This window comes from Chenopodium quinoa, unplaced genomic scaffold (assembly GCF_001683475.1).
Source record: "Chenopodium quinoa cultivar QQ74 unplaced genomic scaffold, ASM168347v1, whole genome shotgun sequence".
NCBI lineage: Eukaryota > Viridiplantae > Streptophyta > Magnoliopsida > Caryophyllales > Amaranthaceae > Chenopodium > Chenopodium quinoa.
The window spans coordinates 1,447,598-1,470,298 of NW_018743919.1; the positions used below are offsets into that span (position 1 = coordinate 1,447,598).

At 40.9% G+C, this 22,701-nt stretch overlaps 2 protein-coding genes and 1 pseudogene across 2 annotated transcripts; all 3 read right to left on the bottom strand.

Annotated features, from left to right (window-relative positions):
• Positions 1 to 436: 436 nt before the first annotated feature.
• On the bottom strand, positions 437 to 4,300 carry LOC110687166 (annotated as a pseudogene).
• A 1,103-nt stretch (positions 4,301 to 5,403) lies between these two features.
• LOC110687292 (cysteine-rich receptor-like protein kinase 5) lies at positions 5,404 to 9,257 on the bottom strand. The gene is made up of 7 exons (XM_021863923.1): positions 8,514 to 9,257; positions 7,243 to 7,368; positions 7,016 to 7,137; positions 6,681 to 6,891; positions 6,351 to 6,588; positions 6,100 to 6,250; positions 5,404 to 5,971 (listed from the first exon to the last, which is right to left on the bottom strand). The coding sequence occupies exons 1-7, from the start codon at positions 8,686 to 8,688 to the stop codon at positions 5,939 to 5,941; spliced, it is 1,056 nt and encodes a 351-aa protein (XP_021719615.1). The 5' UTR covers positions 8,689 to 9,257; the 3' UTR covers positions 5,404 to 5,938.
• On the bottom strand, positions 8,690 to 9,259 carry LOC110687167 (cysteine-rich receptor-like protein kinase 25; the record flags this gene model as incomplete). The annotated part of the gene is made up of 1 exon (XM_021863780.1): positions 8,690 to 9,259. A coding segment is annotated over exon 1 (564 nt), but the record flags the coding sequence as incomplete, so codon positions are not given.
• Between the last annotated feature and the right edge of the window lie 13,442 nt (positions 9,260 to 22,701).

The following is a 22,701-nucleotide window of genomic DNA, read 5'->3' on the forward strand; positions in this document are numbered from 1 at the left end:
GAAGAAGCGTAGATGTCAACTAGCTTTATTGATTAAAGTCTTGGGGTGATGCCTAGATTTAAAAATAAAAAACTTGAATTTCATTTTCCATATATTGATGTATAACCATTAACTCTTTTAGAACTATAAAAATGAAATACAATAATCATTTTAATTATTTTTATCGTAAATAATCTTGAATTTAGGACCAACCCTAAGTTGTAAAATCTCTCTTAAATGATTGTTATTGTAGTGTTTGAAGGTTGTCTTAGGAAAGGTGAAAGGTAAGGCGACTATCCTACTTAAAAGTCCTTCTTTTGAAATTAAATCGGAGTATGTAGTGTAGAGGTGATTTTGAGAATCTCCTTTGTGCTCAAGGTCATTTGTAATAATATGTAATCTTGTTTGTAACAAGGTAAGTAAATAACAGAATATGTCTTGCTGCGCGGGTGTCACCCTAGGCACAAAGAACGAACTTGCAAGGCGGACTTTTTGTACTTGGCTCACTTTCTTGACTTCCAAAAACTTTCCCTTCTATTATGTGCTTGCCTTGTGTATGTTTGTTGAATGATGCTTGCGAAGTACCCAACAAAACTTTATTCGATATTAGAGGCGGAGTTGTTGTGAAGAATGAGCTCGAGGAGTTGCCCTCTAGAGATGGATCAACTAGTTGAATGGCATTTCCACAGTTCCAAAGACTCCTTGCCTGAAGCAACATGACACATTATACACGTCTGACTTGATAGAGAATTCTCCTTCTTTTACAGATTCAGGACTGAGTACTCCTATTTAATTGCCAAAGTTGGTAAGCATATTTGTGATTATGTGAGATCTCTTTTATTTCAAAGTGTGATTTCAAAATTAACAACTTTTTATAGTTTTCAAATACTATTTAATGAAAGTTATTAATCACAAAGGTGTGCATCTGAGAAAAAGTGAATAAAAATAGAACTAGTTGCAAACAATAATTTTCAGAAGCTCTTAGATCTTACCGTGTTCCACGAAGTTTTTTTAATTTTTGCCTTTGTTTGACCTATTCTCAGGTGCCTTGTTACACCAAAGTCTGCTATCTTTGGGTTCTTCTCCTCGTCTAGCAATATGTTGTCTGGTTTCAAGTCCCGATGAATAATTTTGTAGTCTGAATCCTGTTGAAGGTGCAAAAGTCCTCGTGCGGTTCCTGTTATGATTTTGAACCGTGTTTCCCAATCCAATAGCTTGACCTTCTTTGGATCTATAAGATGTTCATGATCATGAGTGAAAACACGAACTACAATTTGAATAACTTTGTACCTAACACAAGCTAATTTTTTCAGTTAGAACATATTACCGAATAGGAATTTGTCTAGACTCAAGTTGGGTACAAACTCATAGATAAGCAACTTTTTTTTGCCTTTGGAGCAATACACCAACAGTTTGGCGAGATTTTCATGTTGAATCTTGGCTATTAACTGACCTTCATTATCAAAGTCTCTAAGAGCTTGACGGGAGGCTTTTGAGAGCCTCTCAACAGCCACTTACCGGCCATTTGGAAGCTTCCCCTGCCATGGATATATGGAAAACTCTTTAATTTGCCACAGAAAATTGAAATGTTTTTGTGAGTAGGCGTGTATGTTGTAGACTTGTAGTACCTTGTAAACAACTCCAGATCCTCCTTGGCCAAGTTTGTTATCGTTAGAAAAGTTATCTGTCGCAGAGTTAATCACGCTGAAGCTGTATTCGATAACGCCTGGTAGAGGATTATTTTTGGTTAAGTAAACAGCAGTAAAACAAGTGTGCAATTAGTTGGAAAACCATAATTACAATGCAGCATTAATATTATAATCCCTCTGTTATTAGTAGTTGCAATTGGCTTTTATGTGGTGCTATCAAGTATTGTTTTTGACTGAATGTGGAACTCTGGACTCTATTTTTTGGACATTAATCTAGTCTCAAATTCAAATAGTACAATTGCAAGTTAAGCGTATAGTTTGTAAATGAGCAATTTTTATTGATTTGTGATGGATCAAGCTCACTAAATGATGATACTTTACACTTCACAGAGGAGACATGGCCGTGCTGAAGTGTATAGCACTCCAGTGCAGGAGTAGGATAGAATTAGACAAGTCTTGTTCAGGTCTTTTGAGTGGTAAAAAACCATATGTAGCCAATGTAGGAATCCTATAACTCGAATAAGACTTGGCTAAATCTATCCTACCCCTGCCCAATACCGTGTCATGGGCGATGGCTAAAGTAGAGCTTGAGCATTGCAGAATGTCTTAGTGACAATATTACACTATAAATAAGATTTGGTAAGAGTGTTGGCTATTTCAAATCAGCCTTTATTATATGTGTTTGTTTATTCTTAGTTTATTTTTTCCTCCTGAATTTCTTACAAGTAATTCATATGAAGATTCATGTTTAAATTTGTAATCTGTCAATGGTAGTGATATTACAACTATACTGTCAAATATGTTTTTGCAATGCATGAGTTCTTTTGCTAAATTATGATGCAATGAGATGACATCAGATTAGTAAACAAATAAGAATGTAAACACTCCATCAACAGATAATTCAACTAATATTTTTGATATAGGAGGGGGAAAAAGTCCCTATACCTTAAATTTGAAACCCAATAAGCAAGGAGAATAGGAAATAGTTTATTTGTGTATACAAATAAGAATATTATGCTAAAAAGGCTATAAAAATGTAAATAAAGGTTAATTTTATAATATTTTTTTACCCCCTTTCTTTTTTTATTCCTTATTAGCTATATATCTACTCCATATATAACTATGATTATCAAGTATTCATACAACTTTAAATTCTTTAACATACATGTAATTATGTTTTTTGTTTATATTTTATTATTTTGAACGAGGAATTGTTTTAAGCTGTGTAACTTGAAAGTGCTTAAAGAAACTACCAGTTTTAAATTAGAGAAAAGGATCATAGTAAAATGTGTCATGCATGCTGGTTTTTGATCTTATACTTGTATCTTTCAGTTGTAGATACTAGGGCAAAAAAGATCTAACAATTACAATAATGCCAAGATCTTTATGATGCAGACTTAATTATAATCTATTGTGAGGACAACCAGATGACAAAGTCTAATTTCTTTATCTTCTTGAGGTGAGATTTTACCTTTTTGACGATGTAACTGCGTATGTTTGACAATGAGCTCTTTTATATTGGATCTAAAACATAGGCTTTATCTTATAAACTGGGAAAAAAACACGAAACATATTCTGGTATGAATTAGATATATACCTGTAAATCTGTGCTGTTTCTTCCTCCGGTACATGAAGAAGAAGATAGTGCAGTGAAGCAACAATACAAAGCCAGAGGCTGGAACAACAGCTTTTGTTATGTAAAATTGTATACTCTTGACTGCTCCATTAAAAATTATAATAAGTCAAGAACATATCTATAATGCCAACTATGCATTTAGACGCATTACTAAGCCTGTTTTTGGTTGGGACTTTAGTATATTCAATTTGAATGTTACTCCATGGAAAATTCTGTCCTTATTTGATATAAAATTTAATTGTTGCAATTCTAAATGGTTTATCATTCGCTAAATTTCTTGTCTATTTTGATTATTTTTACCTGAATGTGATGGTTGCTTGTCTGATTGTCCTGGAGGTGTAGCTGGCGGAGGATGGAAAAATGATGTGTCATACCATATTTGGCAGTTTGGCTGGAAAATCATACCCCATATTTTTCCTCTGCATCAAGTCTGCAATTCTCTGTAGCAGCCACTCGAGCATTTTTCACAAAGTGATCCAAGTATATCAGGGGAGCATTGAACAATGCAATACAACGTTTGATCAGGTGGGAGAGGAGCCTTTCCTGTTTCATAACCGTGGTAGGTTTTATTATAAGCTGCCCTCTTGATTAGATTGTTGATAATTGTTGACATTGCTTGGTCTAACTGTGTGGGATTGGATATGTCCTCATTGCTGTTCCGATGCCAACTAAAAGGATCAGTTTCCAACAGCGAGAATATTGACCTGTTTGCATAACTTAGGGTGCATCCCTCATACACAATGCTTGCTTTTTTCTGGTTACTGCATTTGGTGACTATTTCCTGTGCCGCAGACTGTACACATTCTTGGCAGGGCTGGTGACTGACATCACCTCTGCAATAGAATTGGCCATAGACTATGTTGGGGCTGTGGCCTGTGGTGGAATTATAGAAGCTAGTTGTAGAAGCTTTTACACTGAGATCTGATAGGACAAGATTGAGATTTTTTTGGTATGTACTGTTCTGTGTATAATTACCAGCTTTATAGCAGTAAGAGCCTATAAGATTCTGTGTATAATTACCAGCTTTATGAGGTATTCACAAACATTAAACACTAAAAGAGGGTTTGAGAGTGTTTGTGAGGAGCATTTGAATACCATACAATTCATGCTTGTAATTCTTGATTTCATTCATCATCAATACTATTCCATAGTGCAAGAGTGGGTTTTTTCTCCCGATTCTAAGTATGAATGTTTTTCAGCTAGTGTAAGTGTAAGTGTAATGTACTAATGTGTAAGAAGATATCTGAAGATAGCCTCCCACCCACCCCCCCCCCCCCCCCAAAAAAAATAAAAATAAAAAAGCACACACACACTTTAAAGTCAATTTTCTCCTGCTATAGTATGAATGTTTCTATCTATTACTGTCTGAACACCAGAACAATGGCTCCAAATTTATAGACATCTCGTATGGAAGACAATTTGTCACACCTAATATATTTTGGGTCCATGTATCTGTAACAATGATCATGTTTAACACATCTGAATTTGTATTCTGTTAAGAAATGTGAAGGTAATATTCAACTCAAAGCTCAAAAGCTCACGCCTGTTCTGTTAGCTTCTGATAGTATGGTTTATATAAAGGTTATACCAGTAGCAACTGTTTGGTGATGTTTGATGCTGTTGTGAACTGAGAAGTTGACAATTTGACATCCAGTGTGGAAAAAACCAGGTGTTGGTTGTGGGAGACTCAATACTTACTTAAATGAGTGGACCAGAGCCATATTAATGTTGAAGTTATTAACACACAATATGATCCACCATTCTGTGTGCTGGTAGCTTTGTTCGTTTTGGAACTGTGTCTGGACTCTGGTTCAGCTGCACTATATTGGATCTGTTTTTAGAAAGTGTCTTACCTTTATCATTCATCAAAATGGGACAATTCTAAACTTCCTTCTCTAGCTTGTCAATATCTTACAATTTTAAGCAAACTGAACATAGATTAAATTAATTTCAAAGTGTGAATTCCATGAAAGTCGTGTTAATCCATATATGATAACCAAATTTAATACAGTAAGAATTTTTATTTTGGATGTTTGATGTGAATGTGATAGTTCATATATAATACTTCAGTTAATGTGCTTATAATGATTATCATTTGTTTGGGAAGAATAAGGATTCTACCAAATATTCTGTCTGTACTTCAAAGTTAAAGAATTGAAAAAAATGGCTGCAGCAGCCTAAAATTTTTGTTCATAAGTGGACTTCACATCTATGACTTTACTGCATATTTATGGATAAAGTTGTGCTCCTTAGTAACATGGATTAGATTGTGCTCCCCTCATATCTCTGATGAAAATATTAATCAACATGAGTACATGACTGTGGTCCTTTCTATTTCTTATATTTGATCAAGAAGTATATCCTCTATGTCGTTCCTAGAATACGTGAATGAATTCTTCCTCTCTCCTATACATTTAACGAGGATAAACATCTGTGATGTCCTTACTTCCTGAAAATATATTAGAAGATTGACCAGAAGTACTACTACTTGTGGCTATTAGCTGAGGTGGTGTTGGCTCAGAGAGTACCACTGGATAGCCATTGATTGCCGAGACAATTGGAGCCATTGTTGGTCTCTTATTTGCATTTTCTTGGATGCAAAGCAAGCCAATGTGAATGCATTTCACTGCTTTCTCACTTGAGAAGCTACCTTTGAGTCTGAGGTCCATCAACTCTAAAGCTGCATTGAGGTTCCAAACCTCCAGGCCTGTGACAAATGGATTCACACATCACATATAAACTATCAGATCTTTAGTTCGAAAACTAATAAACCTTATCCTAAGTTATGGAATGTCTTTGCTTAGGAAGAGTTTGCCTTTATGGAATTATTCTTACTCGTTGAAGTAGACTTTCTTCATGAAAAGGGAAGGCTGATGAGTTACACTTGAGGCCACTTACGATTTCCAAAACTATCACTCCGAAGCTATAAACGACTGACTTGACTGAAAACCGCCCAGCCATTGCATACTCTGGAGCCATGTATCCACTGCAATTATAGTCAAGTTCATGTGTAGGAAGTTTTAATTGAGAAACAGTGAGAAAAACAGTTATAATCCAACATACAAGAATCATCACGATATACTTACTATGTCCCAACAATCCTATTGGTATCACCTTGAATTTGATCAGCTCCTACAAGCCTTGCCAAACCAAAATCTGATATCTTCGGGTTCATATTTTCATCTAACATAATATTGCTTGATTTTAGGTCACGATGTATTATCTTTAGTCTTGAATCTTCATGAAGGTAGAGGACTCCTCTAGCAATTCCTGCTATTATCTTATATCGGGTTTCCCAATCCAATGATACGTGCTTGTTTGGATCTGCAATTTTAATTTATTAGCAAAATCATCATATATACTACAGGCAAAAACAGAACTGAAATGTTGGTTGCTTTAAATTAATCATATGATACCGAGTAGGACTTTGTCAAGACTTGAATTAGGCAAGAACTCATAGACAAGTAACTTTTCTTGTGCTTGCAAACAGAATCCCAGGAGTCTAACCAAATTCTTATGCTGAAGCTTTGCAACTAATAGAACTTCTGTCTTGAATTCTGCAATACCTTGCCCTGAGGTGGATGACAACCTTTTCACTGCTATTTCTTGTCCATTCTGAAGCGTTCCCTATAAAGTTGGATTTAAAAAATGTGTGATTATACTCTATGCAATAAAATTTGATAAGCCTAAACTGAAAACTTATGATTTAAGTGTGTTCAAATATGTAACTTGTTATACTTAGATATATTACCCTGTAAACAACACCAAATCCACCTTGCCCAAGCTTATTTTCTGTCGAGAAATTATTTGTTGCGACTCGTATTGTCTTGAAATCATATTGTAATGATTCTACTGTAACTATCTCCTCCAGTCCTGTTTCAATGTTTAGATATTATTTGAAATACAAGAATTTTGTGATGTTCTTTGCATGCTTTATGACTGTCAAAGAAGAGTATTCAACATAAAGTTTTGATTTACCAGGAGATGGCGTTGCAGCCTTCCGATTGTATATGGAACAGAAAGCACCAGCCAGGAGCAAGACTACAAAGATTACAGGAATGCTGACAGCAATGGCAATGTGTGACGATCTTTTCTGCTGCTTGTCTGCATAGTAAAGGTATAGATTTAAAATTTTATCATTTTGCATGGAATTGGACTAAATACAAATCTTGAAAAATATTGGGCTGGTTAATAAGAATTTTCTTATCCAGGCCAAAGCTCCGCTTACTCGACCTAGGTTAGTAACTTAGCGGGCTAGCACTTTGAAAGTGGAGGGATGGGTATGAGATCCTCACTCTCAAAGTGCTTCTAGTGGAGATTGAACCCCCAATTCAAGTTTAGAAGGTATAATCCTTATCATTAGGTCAAGCTTACAATGATATTGAATCATTGGTCAATAATAAAATTAAACAATAATCTGCTTGTTTGTTTTACTTGAACTTTTCATACGGAATATTTTGCCCCACCTAGTGGCTGCTACAATGTAATCATTGCTTAATCCAGGTTTACTAAAGTTTCAATACATCATATTGATAATATTAGTCATCTTTGAATTCAATTGGTTAATTTAGTTTGCTTGTTCAACTTGAACTTCTTTTCATCAATTTTTCTGTAAATTTCCCGTTCAAAAAGTCACAGCTGAACTATTCTCTGTTCTGCTCTGTTTTGACTTTGTTTCTGAACCTGACTTTTTGAGTTGTCCTATTCTTTAATCAAAGTTCATTCTTTTTGTGAAATTAAGTGTACATGGACAAACAAAAAGTTCCCTGATGAGAAAATTCAACTGGCTAATTTCCTGGAAAGAACATTTCATTCTCATTCAAAAATTAATAATGCGAATTAAATGCGACAGGATCATTTAGGTCTGCCCTTGATATGTTACTTTGATTCTAGATAAACTATTATTTGTTCATTTAAAGTAATAATACGCTATTACTCGTCTCTGTTTATGCAATAAGTGATGCTTCCTAAAGTCTTATGCATAGCCTTGAAAGGCAATGAAGAGTGTGGTACATATTTTGGCCTTGATATTAACTTGTAAGATTTTTGCATCACAAATTCAGTATGACATTTGAAACTATTGGTGCAAAAGTAGACAAGTGTGCTTAGTTAAGTTCTCAAGTGATAGGTTATGTACACAAATAATAGTGATTAACTGCTAATTCTCTCATTAAAAATCCATTCTAAAATATGAAGCCTGTGAAATTTGCCACTACAAGCTAACAAAAAGTACTTGCATAATTTTATACCTCTTGTAATGGTTGATGTTGAATTGGTGATCGCAGATAGCAAGAATGATGTGTTAACAGTATTGCCATAAAACGGACTGACTTCAAATCTTACATTGCAGCTTGGTAGCAAAGCTCTCCCTCCAAGCATCATTGGAAGCTTCCCAATCGCAATTTTCAAGCACCAACCAGTCATCTGCTGACAAGTCTAGCGTGCACTGCCCTAAGGTATATAACTTCTTTGAGCTTGTGATGTTAGCCATTTTGGTACCAAATTTCACCTTGCTGTTCACAATTTCTGGTGTCAAATCCATCATGGTATTGTTAAGCACCTTAGAAAATGCCCGAGTCTTGTTACTAGTTATGTTTTCAGGGTTCCATTCCACGTTGCTTGGGTAATCATCCATCTGATGATAGAATGTCTCGTTAGAGAAATGAAGCATGCAATTGTCATACCACAGAACAGCCCATATCTGGGTCGGACACTCTTTGAGGATACTATTTTGAGCCTGGTATACGCATTGGCCACAACCTTGACCACCAATGTCACCCCGGCATAGGTAAAGGCCATAGACTTTATCAGGGATCTGACCTACAGATGAGTAATAAAAACCAGAAAGCGAAGCTTCTGCAGTTAACTCGAATAAGAGATTACCGAAGTTTTTTTTGGTACTGACTGTTTTGGGTGTAATTAGAACTACCTGTGCAGTTGGTGAAGTAATCAAAAGCTTGGGCACTTGGAATAACAAGTTGAAACACATGTATTATGGTTATTAGGGGTATCAGCGCGACCATAGTTTGATGCAAGGAAGTATTTAGTAAAGTTTAATGAAAAAATGCCTAAAATTTTGTGTTACATGAATGTTCTAAAAGCCATGGTTTACTTGTAAAAGTCTTTGGTCAAGTTATAATAGCTTCCTGAATGATTCGATATTGCTGTCAAATCTTGATGTCGTAGTTTGTTTTGCCCCATTCACAAGAATAGAAGATGCAAAAGTATGATCGATATTAAATTATTACGCCTATGATCGAGTCTCATGAATTATTTGTTTACTTCGATTTTGCAAATGAAAATATGATTGTAAATTCCATCGCCACATAAATGTCAAAACAATATTATATACTTCCTCCGTTCTTTTTTTATTACATCATAGGAATTTTGGAAGCAAAATTTGGTAGTGGGAAACAATAAGAAAGAGAATCGTAAAAATACAAAATTGTCCATGTAATGTAAAGATAAAATAAAAAGTGTGAAAAAGTAAGGGTATGTTGGGTATTTGCAGTGTGAACATAGATATTTTTTGTCCTAAAATGGAAGTGGTGCAATATTTGTGAAACTTCCCTAACAGGCAAGTGATGCGATATTAAAAGAATAGAGGAAGTATGTAGGATTTTGTAAAAATTCATTTCAATTTTTATTTTTAAGATGTCGAGTTTATATAATATTACCTCCGCTTCTTATTATGTGCAATAAAGAGGTATTATTTGTGAGACAAAATATTTAAAGAAGTAAAACATTCGTAAAGTAGAGGGAATATGAATCAACCAAAAAACTTACTCCCTTATATTTTATTAAGTGAAATATTTTGACTTTTTACATTATTTACCTATCTATTTTAACTAATATTTGTACTTTATACATTAAAAAAAATTTTAAAGTATTGTAAGTACTTGTTGGAATTGTTTCAATCAATAGATTATTAATATTCAATTTTTATAATTTTTACTTGCATTGATATGCGTATAGAAGAGATATATTTCACTTATAAAAATACGAAGGGTATATATATTAAATTAATCCAAAATTTTTACCACAAGAACAAGGATAAATGTTTCACAAAAAAAAAAAAAAAAAAAAAAAAAAAATCCCCAAGGAATTCAAGAGATACATAGTGGATTAGAGGGCATGCTAAATTAGAGGTGTCAATTCGGATGATCGGATCGGGTCTGATAAGGTCGGGTCGGGTAGAGTCAATTTTTAAAGTTGAGTCATGTTAAATTACTGTGTCCACGCGAGTTCAAATTTGAATTGGATATTTTTTGGGTCGGTTTCGGATCGGGTCGGGTTGGATCGGGTGTGGTTTTGACATCTTTATGCTAAATTGCTAATCAACCAATGTAGTGGGTGTTTAGGGTAAAAATACCCCAACACGTGGTCCAATCCCATAGTGACACGTGACCCAGTCAAAGGGAGACACGTGTCCCTATAGGAAGATGACACGTGTCAAGAAACACAAAAAGCACCTGGAATGAGAGCAAAGGGCCTCCTCACATCAGGAGGCCCAAATCTCGAGAAAGCCGCAAATCGGCGCCCCTCTTAGGACACGCGCCAGCACTTGATTGCGCCGCCAATCAGGGCACGAAATTCTAGGGTAAAAACCCTAAAGGGGCACAATTCCCCACCCTTATAAATACCCGAATCATTTACGATGGGAGGGGCGGATGGGGACATAACATAAAAAAGAGCATTAAGAGCTCTCACTTCTCTCTACTTTCTCTCTCTAGCTTTTCCGTTTTCGATCACTAACTTGATCGTCGGAGACGAATATTCCGGTACACGGAATATTCGTGGTTTTGCAGGTGTCCGCGTCCATCCTGCCGAGAGCGTGATCAGTATCCCGAGGGAATCACAAAAAACCACGAAACATTTTAGGTGTCTGCGTCCATCCTGCCGAGAGCGCAATCAGTATCCCGAGGGAATCACAAAAAACCTCGAAACATTTGGTGTCGTGTGTGGGGATACTCGTCCGTTATGGCAAAAGATGGTGAGACACCCAATACTGGTCCCGGTCCTAGTCAGGATGGGCATGTAGAAAATCTCATTGTTACAATCAATACAAGTGATCCTCTAACTGCTTCATTTCATGAGGCCGAGGATCCTCCGGTGACTGTTGGTCCCTTGAAGGCCGCCTTGAACAAGCTCCGAAGGGAGCTTGAGAGTAAGATCCCTTCTTTTTCTAGACAGCCGTCCAGATGGGAAGGAGAAGGTGTTAAAAAGAAAACTCCGGCGACTTGTAAGGTCACCAAGGGTGCCTCAGACGAACTGGTCTAGGTTCCTTGAGAAAACACAGTTGGCTGGGGGGCAGACCAAGAAGCCTTAGAAAGAGCTGAATGAGCCGTCCAGACGCTGGAGGGATGCAAGAGACTACATCCGGCACAAGCAACGGGAGCGGGCAATCTACTCGGACACAACCTCCACTTCCACCATCCCGAATGAGTTCTCTGACCATACTCTCTCCAAGCATACCAGCTTAGCAGAAGTCAAGCTCACCGTACTCCAACCCCAGTTCCTCTAACTCAACCATTTCAATATCAGAATTACGGCACAATTTTGTCGCCTGCTCCCCATGTCTTCGGACAGCACGAACACTATGGCCATCCGTACTACCAGGCAGCTTACTTGGGCGGACCGGCCGCACAGCCTCAGCCCATTGATTTGCAAATGCGATTGTTGAATTTGGGTGATAAGCCGCCTCCGTTTTTTCAAGAAATTCTCAACTCTCCCCAACAAGCAAAAGTGAAGAGTGTACTTATGGGTGCTTATGATGGTACGGGCAGCCCAGAAGAGCACGTCACCTCATACAGAAACCTGATGTACGTGCAAAGTGTCGATGATGCCACTTGGTGCAAATGCTTCCCGACCACCCTCAAGGGCGTAGCTCATGACTAGTTCAACAGCTTGCCGGCCGGATGCATCAATTGTTTTACTACTCTCAACCTACTATTTGTTGGAAACTTTTCTTACAATTTTACTAGTATTAACTTGGCAACCATAGTCCAAGGAAAGAACGAGGGGTTGTGTTCGTACGTTCAGAGGTTCAATCAAGAGAAAGCCCAAATTCAGAATATGCCGGATGAAATGGCCTACTCAGAGTTCCTCCGAGGATTAAGGCATAATAGCTTTAAGTTTGACTTAGTCAGATAAAAGATTCGGAAATTCGTAGGGGTTCTGCGGGAGGCTGATTCCTATATTGAGGCAGCTGATTTTTGTTCGCTTACGAAATCAGAAGTTCCGACCAAGGGAGCTGAGAAGAAGCAACCATCTCAGCAAGACTCGGCTGGCAAAAAGAAAGAAGGAAGCAACAAGAGAAAAGAAGTCTGGGCGGCCGACTGCCATCAGACAAAATCAAAGAAAGCCAAGACGTATGAGCCCCAGTATGAATACAACAAGGTTTGTTATTCAATTTTGATGGAAATCAAAGACAAGTTCGAGTTTGAGAAGCCTCAGCCTTTGAGAGGGCCGACTCAGTACAGAAACAAGAATAAGTACTGTCATTTACCACAAAGATGTGGGGCATGACACAAACAACTGCAACAATATAAAGAGATTGCTTGATAAGCTGGCCAAGAAGGGCATGCTCAACTCATACGTTCTGAAGTCTAAGTTCAAATACTCTCGGACAGACAACAAATCCGAGAAGAAGAAAAACAAAGAAAAAGATGATGACGGAAATAGTACTGACTCAGGTTTTGTGGCCGTTATATCAGGCGGCTTTGCTACAGGCGGCCCAACCATGAAAGGAATCAAGCAAGATGCTTGGAAATTTGAGAATGTGATGCACACCGAAGGGGTGAAGGCCGAGTCCTTTCTAAAAGTGACGATCTGCGAAGCGGACTGAGGTGAGATCAAAGACCCTCACAATGACCTTATGGTGTTCATCCTCAAAGTCGCCAACTTAAAGGTCGGCCGAGTGCTGATAGATACGGGCAGCTCATCCGATATCATCAGTTTGGCTTGTCTGAAGAACTTAAAGTTACCAGAAGATGCCTTCAAGGATATCTCCCACCCGCTGGTTGGGTTTGGGGGGAAAATCATTCACCCGGTCAGGACGCATTGATTTGCCCGTCTGATTTGGGAAAAAAGGGGAAGGAAGGGACATGCTCGTCCGATTCCTAGTTGTTAAGGAGCTTACGGGATACAACATTATCATCAGTCGTCCAACTCTTACATCAACAAAGGTGATAATCGTCCCTCATTTGATGCTGATGAAGTTTGAGCGTTCGAACGGGAAGATAGGTTCTATTCAGGGAAACCAAAAAATGGCTAAGGAATGTAATCAGTTGGCTGTGAAGCCAACAACATGCGGACAAGGGAAAGCATCCGAGCGAAATTCCGAGAAGGCTCTTTCCAAACATACCAGGTCGGCTAGAAGCGTAAGTCGATCAAGAAAGAGCAAGCATAGTAGCTAATGACCATCGGTCGGACAGAAGAGCTAAGACCGCAGCCGGCCGACGATCATAAAGACATAGTGCTCAACCCAGAGCAACCTGATCGGACGGTCAAAGTAGGCATTATGGATATGGGTTTTCTTGGAGATGACTAGTAAAATTGTTGAAAGAGTTCAGAGATGTGTTTGCTTTTAAATTTCATGAAATGCCGGGGATTAGTCCAGACCTGGTCGTACATAAGCTGGCCGTGAATCTAGCTACTAAGCCTGTCTGGCAGAAAAAAAGAAATCATGGAGAAGAGAGGAATCTAGAGAAAGCGACAGAAGTTAAAAAGCTGCTGGACGCAGGTTTCATTCGACAATGTTACTACCCTGATTGGGTAGCCAATGTGGTTTTTGTAAAAAAGCCGTATGGAACTTGGAGAGTGTGCATAGATTACACTGATCTCAACAAGGCATTCCCTAAGGATAGCTTTCCCTTGCTTAAAATCGACCGATTGGTTGATTCAACGGCCGGGCATGCCTGATGAGTTTTATGGACGCATACTCCGGATTCCACCAGATCCCATTTGTGGGAAGAAGATCAAGAAAAAATAGCGTTTGTGGCCGAGTAGGGGCTATATTGCTACAAAGTTATGCCATTCGGCCTGAAGAATGCCCTTACCACATTTAAGAGACTTGTGAATACAGTATTTAGAGATTAGATCGGCCGAAACATGGAAGCATATATTGATGAAATGATTGTTAAGTCAAAAAGGCCGTCTGATCATCTGAAGGACCTCCGAGAAACATTTACCGAACTCAAGCGGCATAAGATGAAGTTAAATCCAAAGAAGTGTGTCTTCGGTGTTGAGTCCGGCATATTTCTTGGATTTTTTTATTGACTGGCGCGACATTGAGGCCAATCTTGAGAAGATCCAGGCGGTCTTAGACATGAAATTGTCGAGAACCATAAAAGAAGTTCAAAGATTGACCGGCTATTTAGCCGCACTCGGACGATTTCTGTCAAGATCAAGGGATAATTGTCGTTATTGTTTCCAAACTATCAAGAAGAAAACTATGTTTGAGTGGAATGAGGAGGCCAAGGAAGCCTTCGTACAGTTGAAAAACCATTTGCATACCCTTCCTCGGCTCGTCAGTCCGCTCAAAGATGAGAAGCTATACATGTACCTGGCAATCTCAGATCATTCCTTAAGTGTCGTCCTGCTTGCTGAGAGGGACGGCCATCAGATCCCTGTGTATTTCATAAGCCATGTCTTGCACAATGTCGAGCTTAGGTATCTATCTATTGAAATATTAATGCATCAAAGAAGCTAAGGCCATACTTTCTTGCTTATTCGATTGTGGTCTACACGGACCAACAGTTGAAGAAGTCGTTCACAACATTGGAGGCTAGTGGTCGAATGCTTAAATGGGCCTTAGAATTGAGAGGTTTTGATATTACATTTGAACCTAAAAAAGCAATCAAGGGTCAAGCCTTTGCAGACTTCTTGGCTGAAATGACACGGCTAGACTTACAGCCGGCAGGGGATCAAATTTGGAAGATCTTTGTAGATGGAAGTGCAACAGCGACCGAATAGGGTCAAGCCTTTGCAGACTTCTTGGCTGAAATGACACGGCCAGACTTACAGCCGGCAGGGGATCAAATTTGGAAGATCTTTGTAGATGGAAGTGCAACAACGACCGAATATGGCGCTGGTGTTATTTGTCAATCTCCAAAAGGAGACAAGTTTGAATACACTTTAAGATTTTAGTTTCAAGCCTCTAATAACGAGGCCGAGAATGAAGCCCTTCTAGCTGGCCTCAGAATGTGTAACGCGGCCGGGGCAACCAAGATTGATGCTAGCTCAGATTCCCAGCTGATAGTTAGCCAAGTGAACGGTGACTACGAAGCCAGGGAGCCGGCCATGATGAAGTATCTTCAGATGGTGAAGGATGAGGCGGAGAGCCTAGAACACTTCACGCAAGTCCCCCGATAGGAGAATCACTAGGAGGACGCACTCTCCAAGCTAGCCTCCTCGGCTTCATGTGATACTCTAAGATCTGTGTTTTAGGAAGTCAAGGAAAAGAGGAGTATTGATGCCGAGCCAGTGCAAATCATTGACAGAAGTTCCACATGGATGGACGGAATTATCTTCTATCTGAAGGATGGAATTCTTCCAGACGATCCAAAAGAGTGTTGGCTGATGAAGAAAACGGCGGCCTGGTTTGAGATGAAAAAAGGGGAGTTGTTCAAGAAAGCTTTTGTAAAACCATACTTAAGTGCATTATGCCAGGAAAGGGGCATGATGTTTTGGACGACCTTCATGAAGGGCAATGCGGGTCACACATAGGTGGACGAGCCTTAGCCGAGAAAGCTACCCACCTGGGGTATTACTGGCCGAGCATGAATTCGGATGCCATGGAAATGGTGAAAAAATGTGACAAGTACCAGAGATTTGCAACCCTCATCCACCGCTCGGCAAATAGCTTATTGGAATAAGTAGTCCACTTCCCTTTGCAAAATGGGGCATGGCCATCTTGGGGTCGTATACTCCTGCGTCCGGACATAGGCGGTATGTGTTGGTAGTTGTAGACTACTTCACAAAGTGGGTTGAAGCTGAGGCCGTCTGAGGAATCTAATGGACAAATGTGTCAGCATTCATTTGGAAAAGCATCATTACCCGTTTTGAGGTGCCGCAGTCAATGGTGTTCGATAATGGACCTTAATTCGAACTCGACCAACTCAAAAATTGGCTGAGCGACCAGGGCATAACACAATGTTTGCTCTGGTGAGGAAAAAATCTACGAGATAGCCATGCCTCAGTCGGGTGCCCAAAGGCTAACGACCAAGTTGAAGCATATAACAAGTTGATCTCCAATGGCATCAAGCGAAAGCTTTGGAAGGCAGACGCCCTATGGGCTGATGAGCTAGTCAATATGTTATGGTCCATTTGAACTACAGCAAAAAGTTCAACAGGGGAAACTCCATTTTTTCTGGTTTATGGTGCTGAAGCCGTGCTCCTAATTGAAATGTACGAACCCACTCTCCTAGCGATGCTATATGATGAGTCGGCCAATTGGGAAGCCATGAAGACCGCCCTAGACTTCCTTCCAGAAGCTAGGGGCAATACGACACTTAGACATGAAATTTACCGCTTAAGGATAACAAGGGCATATAACCGCAAAGTGTCTAAGCGGCCGCTGAAGATTGGAGACTTGGTCCTTAGAAAAATGCGGTAGGCCGAGCTAATGAAGATGGAAAGTTAATCCCGAACTGGGAAGGGTCTTACCGAATCAAAGAAGAAATACGAGACGGTACCTACTATCTCGAAGACTTAGATGGAAAGCTAAAAAGCTAATCGTTCCATCCGGCTATAGAATGGCTGGATGGGAGAAAAACAGAAAGCCCAAAAATTGCCTAAGGTATTTTTACCCAAAAAAACGGGGGGCAAGGGCTTGGCCAAGCGTCCGAGCACAACCAATATTTAGAAATAATCAAGTTCAAAAATTACTTGAAATTTCATAGAGCGTCCGAGAGATAGTATCAAAGGTCGACTCAGTATAAGCCAATAAAATGGCCATCTAACCAAAGTTGATTCGGCATTTACCTAGTCCAAGGGGAATCATTGTTATGATTTGATTAAATTATTAGCTCGCATACCCTTCAAGGTATAAAATCTACTAAGTTAATCAAACCCCTTAGAATATGGACTAGGCAAACGCCGAATAAAGGGGCATACCCCTAGTAACTAAAAAAAATCATTCGTACGCAAAAGCATAAAGCATGAAAAAATTGCTTGAAAAATGCTAAGTATATCAAAAGAAACTTGCATAGATCAAAGCCGCTTAAAACAGGCGGAAAATTAGAAAGAGTATATTACATGGCCGCTCAAAACAAGCGGGCAGAGACGAGATTGTTCAAAAATAAAGAAATAAAATTAAAGTGCAGAAAGCTTTAAAATAGCTGCTGGTGGACTTGAGCTCTTTACTCAGCCGATTTGTCACCATTGGCAGGCTCCTCCTCGGCCGATTTCCCGTTGCCGCTTGCAGCATCGGCTGACTTCTCCACAGCTGGCTCATCCTCACCCGTCGGATTCAGCTCCTCCTCCTCCTCAGCATCATCTTCCTCCTCGTCTTCAAAGTCGGAAGAAGTTACGAAAATTTCTAGAAGAGGTTGCCCGACAGTCGCGGCCTCCTCCTTGAGGCAAACGAAGTTGAGGCGCTTAGTGAAGCGCTCCTCATAGTAGGCAGCTGTGCCGTCTTCGACCATCAAGGAGAAGGCCTCGTAGAAGCGGCTCTTCAGCTTCTCCTCGACCCTATGGTCGATACAGATGACCTGTAGGGGATCTATCGGCCGAGGGGCCTTTAGCTGCTCTAACAAGTCCGCAATGGACTTGTTCAAATTCTCAACCTCAAGCCTGAAGGAGTCCACTTGATCCAGGGCCGTCTGAAGAGCTTCCTAGGACGAGGCCAACTCATTTTTCAGTTTCTCGGAGGCTTCAAAGCCCTCCTTCCACTGAGAGACATTAGCAGCCGCCTCGTCCCGTTCTTGCTGAAGCGCCTACCTGGCCAGCTGCTAGCTGGATTGCATTGCCAATCTTGACGATGTCCTTAGTTTGCCGGGCCGACTTTTCGGAGAGAGCTTTCAAGGCCTGGTCGTAATGAATCTTTTGCAGGGCCAGGTTGCCGGTGTTCTCGTCTTGAAGTCGGTTGATGGTGGCCCAGGCCGCCTTGATCCTCTCATTTTTCTTATCCTTCTAATCCTGGAAAGCGCAGAGCTTGAGGAAGATCTGCATTCGGACAGAAACACATCAGCAAAAGCAAACTAGGAAAACAATATAAGTATGGAAGCAAAAGAAAAAAAAAAGAAGCTATGACAAGTTTGAAAATGCTTCCTCGGCGCTACAATTAATCATTGGGCCAAGGAAGCCCTCATGGATTCCGCAGAATTTGTCCCGCTGCTCCTTAGGGACGGACCGTTGCATGACCGTCCCTAATAGCTTTCCGGTTAGCGCCTGTGAGCGATTAGCCGGGTAGCTTCATATGTATCTCCTCGGTAATGTCTGCGTCAAACCAAGAAACATTGTTAGAATGAGCAAAGTTCTTAAAAACACGAGTCAACAGCCGTACCAGTATTAAGCTTATCATCCGATAAGGATGGAGGAAATGGAAGGTTGAAGGAAGGAGAGGGTATTGGGACATTCCCTTCCTCTTGTGAGCGGCCGCTTTGTCCTTCAGCCGACTGAGAAGCAGCTTTCTGCCACTCAAATTTATCAATCACCTCGACATGCGGAGTCGAGGCCAGGTTGCCGGTCGTTTTTGCCAAGACGACTTATCCCCATCGTCCGCATGAACGGACTCATCGTGGACCGCCTCAGTTTGCGGTTCCACGGGCTTGGAGACCTCACTTGGTGACAGCTGGTGTTGCTCTCCTTCAAACTGCTTCGAAGTAGTCAGCGGCGTAGCCTTGGCCGCTTTGGTGGAAGACTTGGCCTTTGAGGCTGTTGTCTTCCTAGCTTTGGACGACTGGCCGTCCTTAGAAACAGAAGACAACTGCTTTTTCTTCGACCGGGGAGTGGTAGGAGCTGCCTGAAAGAAACAAAATAAAGTCAGATGAAAGGAACAAGTGTCCGAGTAAAATTGAAAAGGAACACCCTCCCAACCAATCTACTCAGACAACATAGGCAAGAGACAACGTCCGAGTGAAACCAGATAGGATACCTCTCCTAACATACAAGCTCGGCGCAAAAACATGTTGAATTGCGTCCGAGTAAAATGGGGAAGGATTCTTCCTCCCACACACCAACTCGGCAAAAAAAAAAAAATGAGGAGAACAGATTGTCAGTACCTCCTTAGTCTGGTCGTGTTGTTGTTGGCGGAGTTTGTACCACACCAAGTCCAAGTCGGACATGTTAACTTCCCCTTTTTGCTTTGGATCCAGCATTCCGAGAGCTACATCTGAAGAAGAAAAAAGAGGAAAAAATGTTAGGATATTTCTGTGTTGCAAATCGCATTCGAACAACTGAGTCACAAGGTTCCACCTTGAGAGTAGTTCTAGTATAGAACAGAGGCCGACATGAAAATTGGGTTCCTAAGCCACACAGCCAGCGGAATCCAACTGCGCGGCACGGTCACTGTCTTTCCATCTCGGACTACCTTTTTTACTCCGAGGTAGTCCAGTTGGTGCATATAGTCAGGGTGGACGGGTGGCTTGCTGAGTCTATGCTGCCCGTGGGCGAGCGGGATTGGATCAACATTGAACCAATTCATCCGCAAGTTAAACTGCTTATCCTTTGTCTTAATGCAGTAGAATCGGTGTTTCTAGTCTCGCCACTTGGACAGCCTATCCATCACCACCATATAATCTCTCTGGGTGCTCAAGATAAACCACCCATCCGTGCCAGCATCAAGACGGACCACAGAATGCATCTCACAAAAAACTGGGACGTCCGGCTTGAAGCCTTGCCGAAGGCACGTCACTAGATAGCCAAAAATAATTAACCAGTTGTTCGGCACCAGCTTGAAGATTGTAATGTTGTACTCGTCCAAGAGCTCCTAGACGACCGGATGAAGAGGGAAGCGAAGGCCCACTTCCAAGGCAGCGCGGTAGACGTTGAAGCATTTCTTCCGCTGTCGCTTGCTCTCCCAAGCGGCCACTGAGTAAGAGCGATGGGCGCTACGATTTCGTAGCCTTCTCCCAGGTGGAAGAACATCTTGAACTCCTCAAACTTCAAGTGCAAGAAGTATAACGCAGTATCGCCAACCGTACAGACGTACGGGTCCTTGAAGTTGTCAGCATTTGGTTCTTCGGCCGCCTGATTAGCGTCCGGGTTCTCATGCTCTCTTTCAGCAGCTTGAGGAGCGGCCCCAAATTCGGAGGCCAACACAGTGTCCAGCTTAGCAGGTTCAGACGAGCTCCCTCCCCTGGAGCCCTGGCCGCCTCCAGAAACGACGATGCCTTCAGGCACCAAGGATCCCTTGCCCCTATCTTTCTTTCCCCCAACGTCCGCCTGGTTTCCAGAAAGCGGAGCGCTGCGAGGGGGCAGGTCAGCCGGTTCAGCAATATGGATGCCAGTTCTAGGCCTGGCCGACCTAGTAGTTTGGATTGGGGGTCGTTGAGGATTTTGGACGGACGCCCCAACATCCACCTGAAAAGAGGAGAGATGCCTTCCAGAAGATGACAGATCGGACGAAATCATGACCGAGCTGGCAAATTGAAGGAAGCGTAGTTCCGGATTTTTCCCGGACGCACTCATGGTAGAAGAAGTGCCTAGCTGATGTAGGCCCTCTTCAAAGGACGTGGTCACTTCGACCACTGAGCATCCACTACCGCTAACAGCTGTTGTATTTGTGCTCTCCCCGTCCGTATCACTCTGATTATAGGAGACTAAGGGGTCCACCATACTCCCATCAGGGTTTCTAGGGACGTCTCGTTCGTACGTTTGCCTTGTACGCGCCATGTTCGACTGCAAGAAGAATAGGAGGGGGTTAGTTGGTACGCACTTGAAATGGACCCGTTCCATAAAGAGGAGGACTTGTCCCCGTCCACTCTAGATTCCTCAGTCCCAAGCGAACGGCCGACCTCATGAGGAGAAACGGATGAAGCCGAGTATTAAGCCAGTTCGTGTTATAAGAGCAAAAATAAGTAAAAGAAAAAGGGAAGAAGTAAAGAAGAGCATGCGGTTACCTCTGTACGTGTAGAAAACGATGAAAGTCTTTGAGAGTCTTAAAGGTTGACCGGAAAACTCAAAAATCTGACTGGAAACCTCAAACGTACGGATGAGCTCTTGAAGATTTGAAGGAAGATTACTTTCTCTCTCTAAAGGGCTCTGACTTCTCTCTAAAATTCTCAAATTTCCAAAGTGCCGAAATGAAGTCAATCACCTTCTATTTATAGGCCGAATTTATGGGGGCGAAATGGTAAAACCAACTTTCCCGCCCAAGAATTTGAACGGTAACTTTTCGAAAAAGTTTAAACGGTTAAAAAACCGCTCCGTCATCCAAGACGGGAAGAAATACAGACACTCTAACGGCGCGTCAAAATAGACGGCCAGGTCAGCGGAATTCGAACCGCCACTCCAAAAAAATACGGAGGACAGATGTTCCCTCTCACGCCAGTCGGCACAACTCGTCCGCCCGATTTAAGACTTAAAAGGTCCTCTAAAAAGAAATCAGGTGGACCAAACAAGGCGTCCAGCCCAAAAGAGAGATCTCTCTGATAGACGGACGTAACTGTCCACCCTCTATAAATAAAGAGCGCTCACTAAAAGTACTCGGACGTATCCGGACAAGTAGAAGATCAGAGGAGGCGGCACGTATGGTTGATAGGCCGTCATCGAGCCTACCAAAGATAATTCCTATCTTGGTCTCACTAGCTAATAGCAAGGGTAAGAAAGGGTCGAACCCAAGAGAGGCATTGAATCAACCACCGAGTACTACCGTTTAAGTAAGCTAAATGAAGTCGAAATTGGTTTGGTCTTGAGTAACTTCTACTAGTTAAATTCAACTAAAGCTAAGAGGAGATTAACAATATTTAGAGGAATCTAGGGCTCAGGCTATACCACCCAACTTCATCACAAATCAAAATTAGCATGCAACAATCAAGGTAAATTAATGGGATAAATTAGGGGAAGTCATCTAAAACACCCAACTACTCTCTCAAGCTAGAGGGATTACTTGAATCATGAATACAACCTACTCTCGTGGTTACATAGCATAAAACAAGTGTTAAAGCATAATCACGATGACATAAAATTCCCTTGACCGGAAATTCCTATTCTCATGGAACTTCAAGTCAATCAAGCATAAGGGAGCTAACTCAAGTTCATCTCTCGATCCTTCGTTGAGAAAGCTTGGATAAATAGTTCTAGGCATGGCCATATACAAGAACTAAACAATTAAACCACTTAAACCCAACTAATTAACATCCCACAATAACCAAATTAGCACATGCAACAAATTCTTTGTGCCTACATTAAGGGTTCTACCCAAACCCTAGAAATTAGACTACTCACAATCCATGGAGGTTAAAGCAAATAGAGATTTCAAGCAATCCATGA

What these genes read in the sequence shown, in the direction of transcription:
- LOC110687292 (XM_021863923.1), bottom strand. Translation starts at nt 8,688, where the DNA reads ATGACTGGTTGGTGCTTGAAAATTGCGATTGGGAAGCTTCCAATGATG. An exon ending in AACATCAACCATTACAAGAG is followed by an intron (nt 7,369 to 8,513) that starts GTATAAAATTAT and finishes TTTACTATGCAG; the next exon opens with ACAAGCAGCAGAAAAGATCG. An exon ending in GGCTGCAACGCCATCTCCTG is followed by an intron (nt 7,138 to 7,242) that starts GTAAATCAAAAC and finishes ACATTGAAACAG; the next exon opens with GACTGGAGGAGATAGTTACA.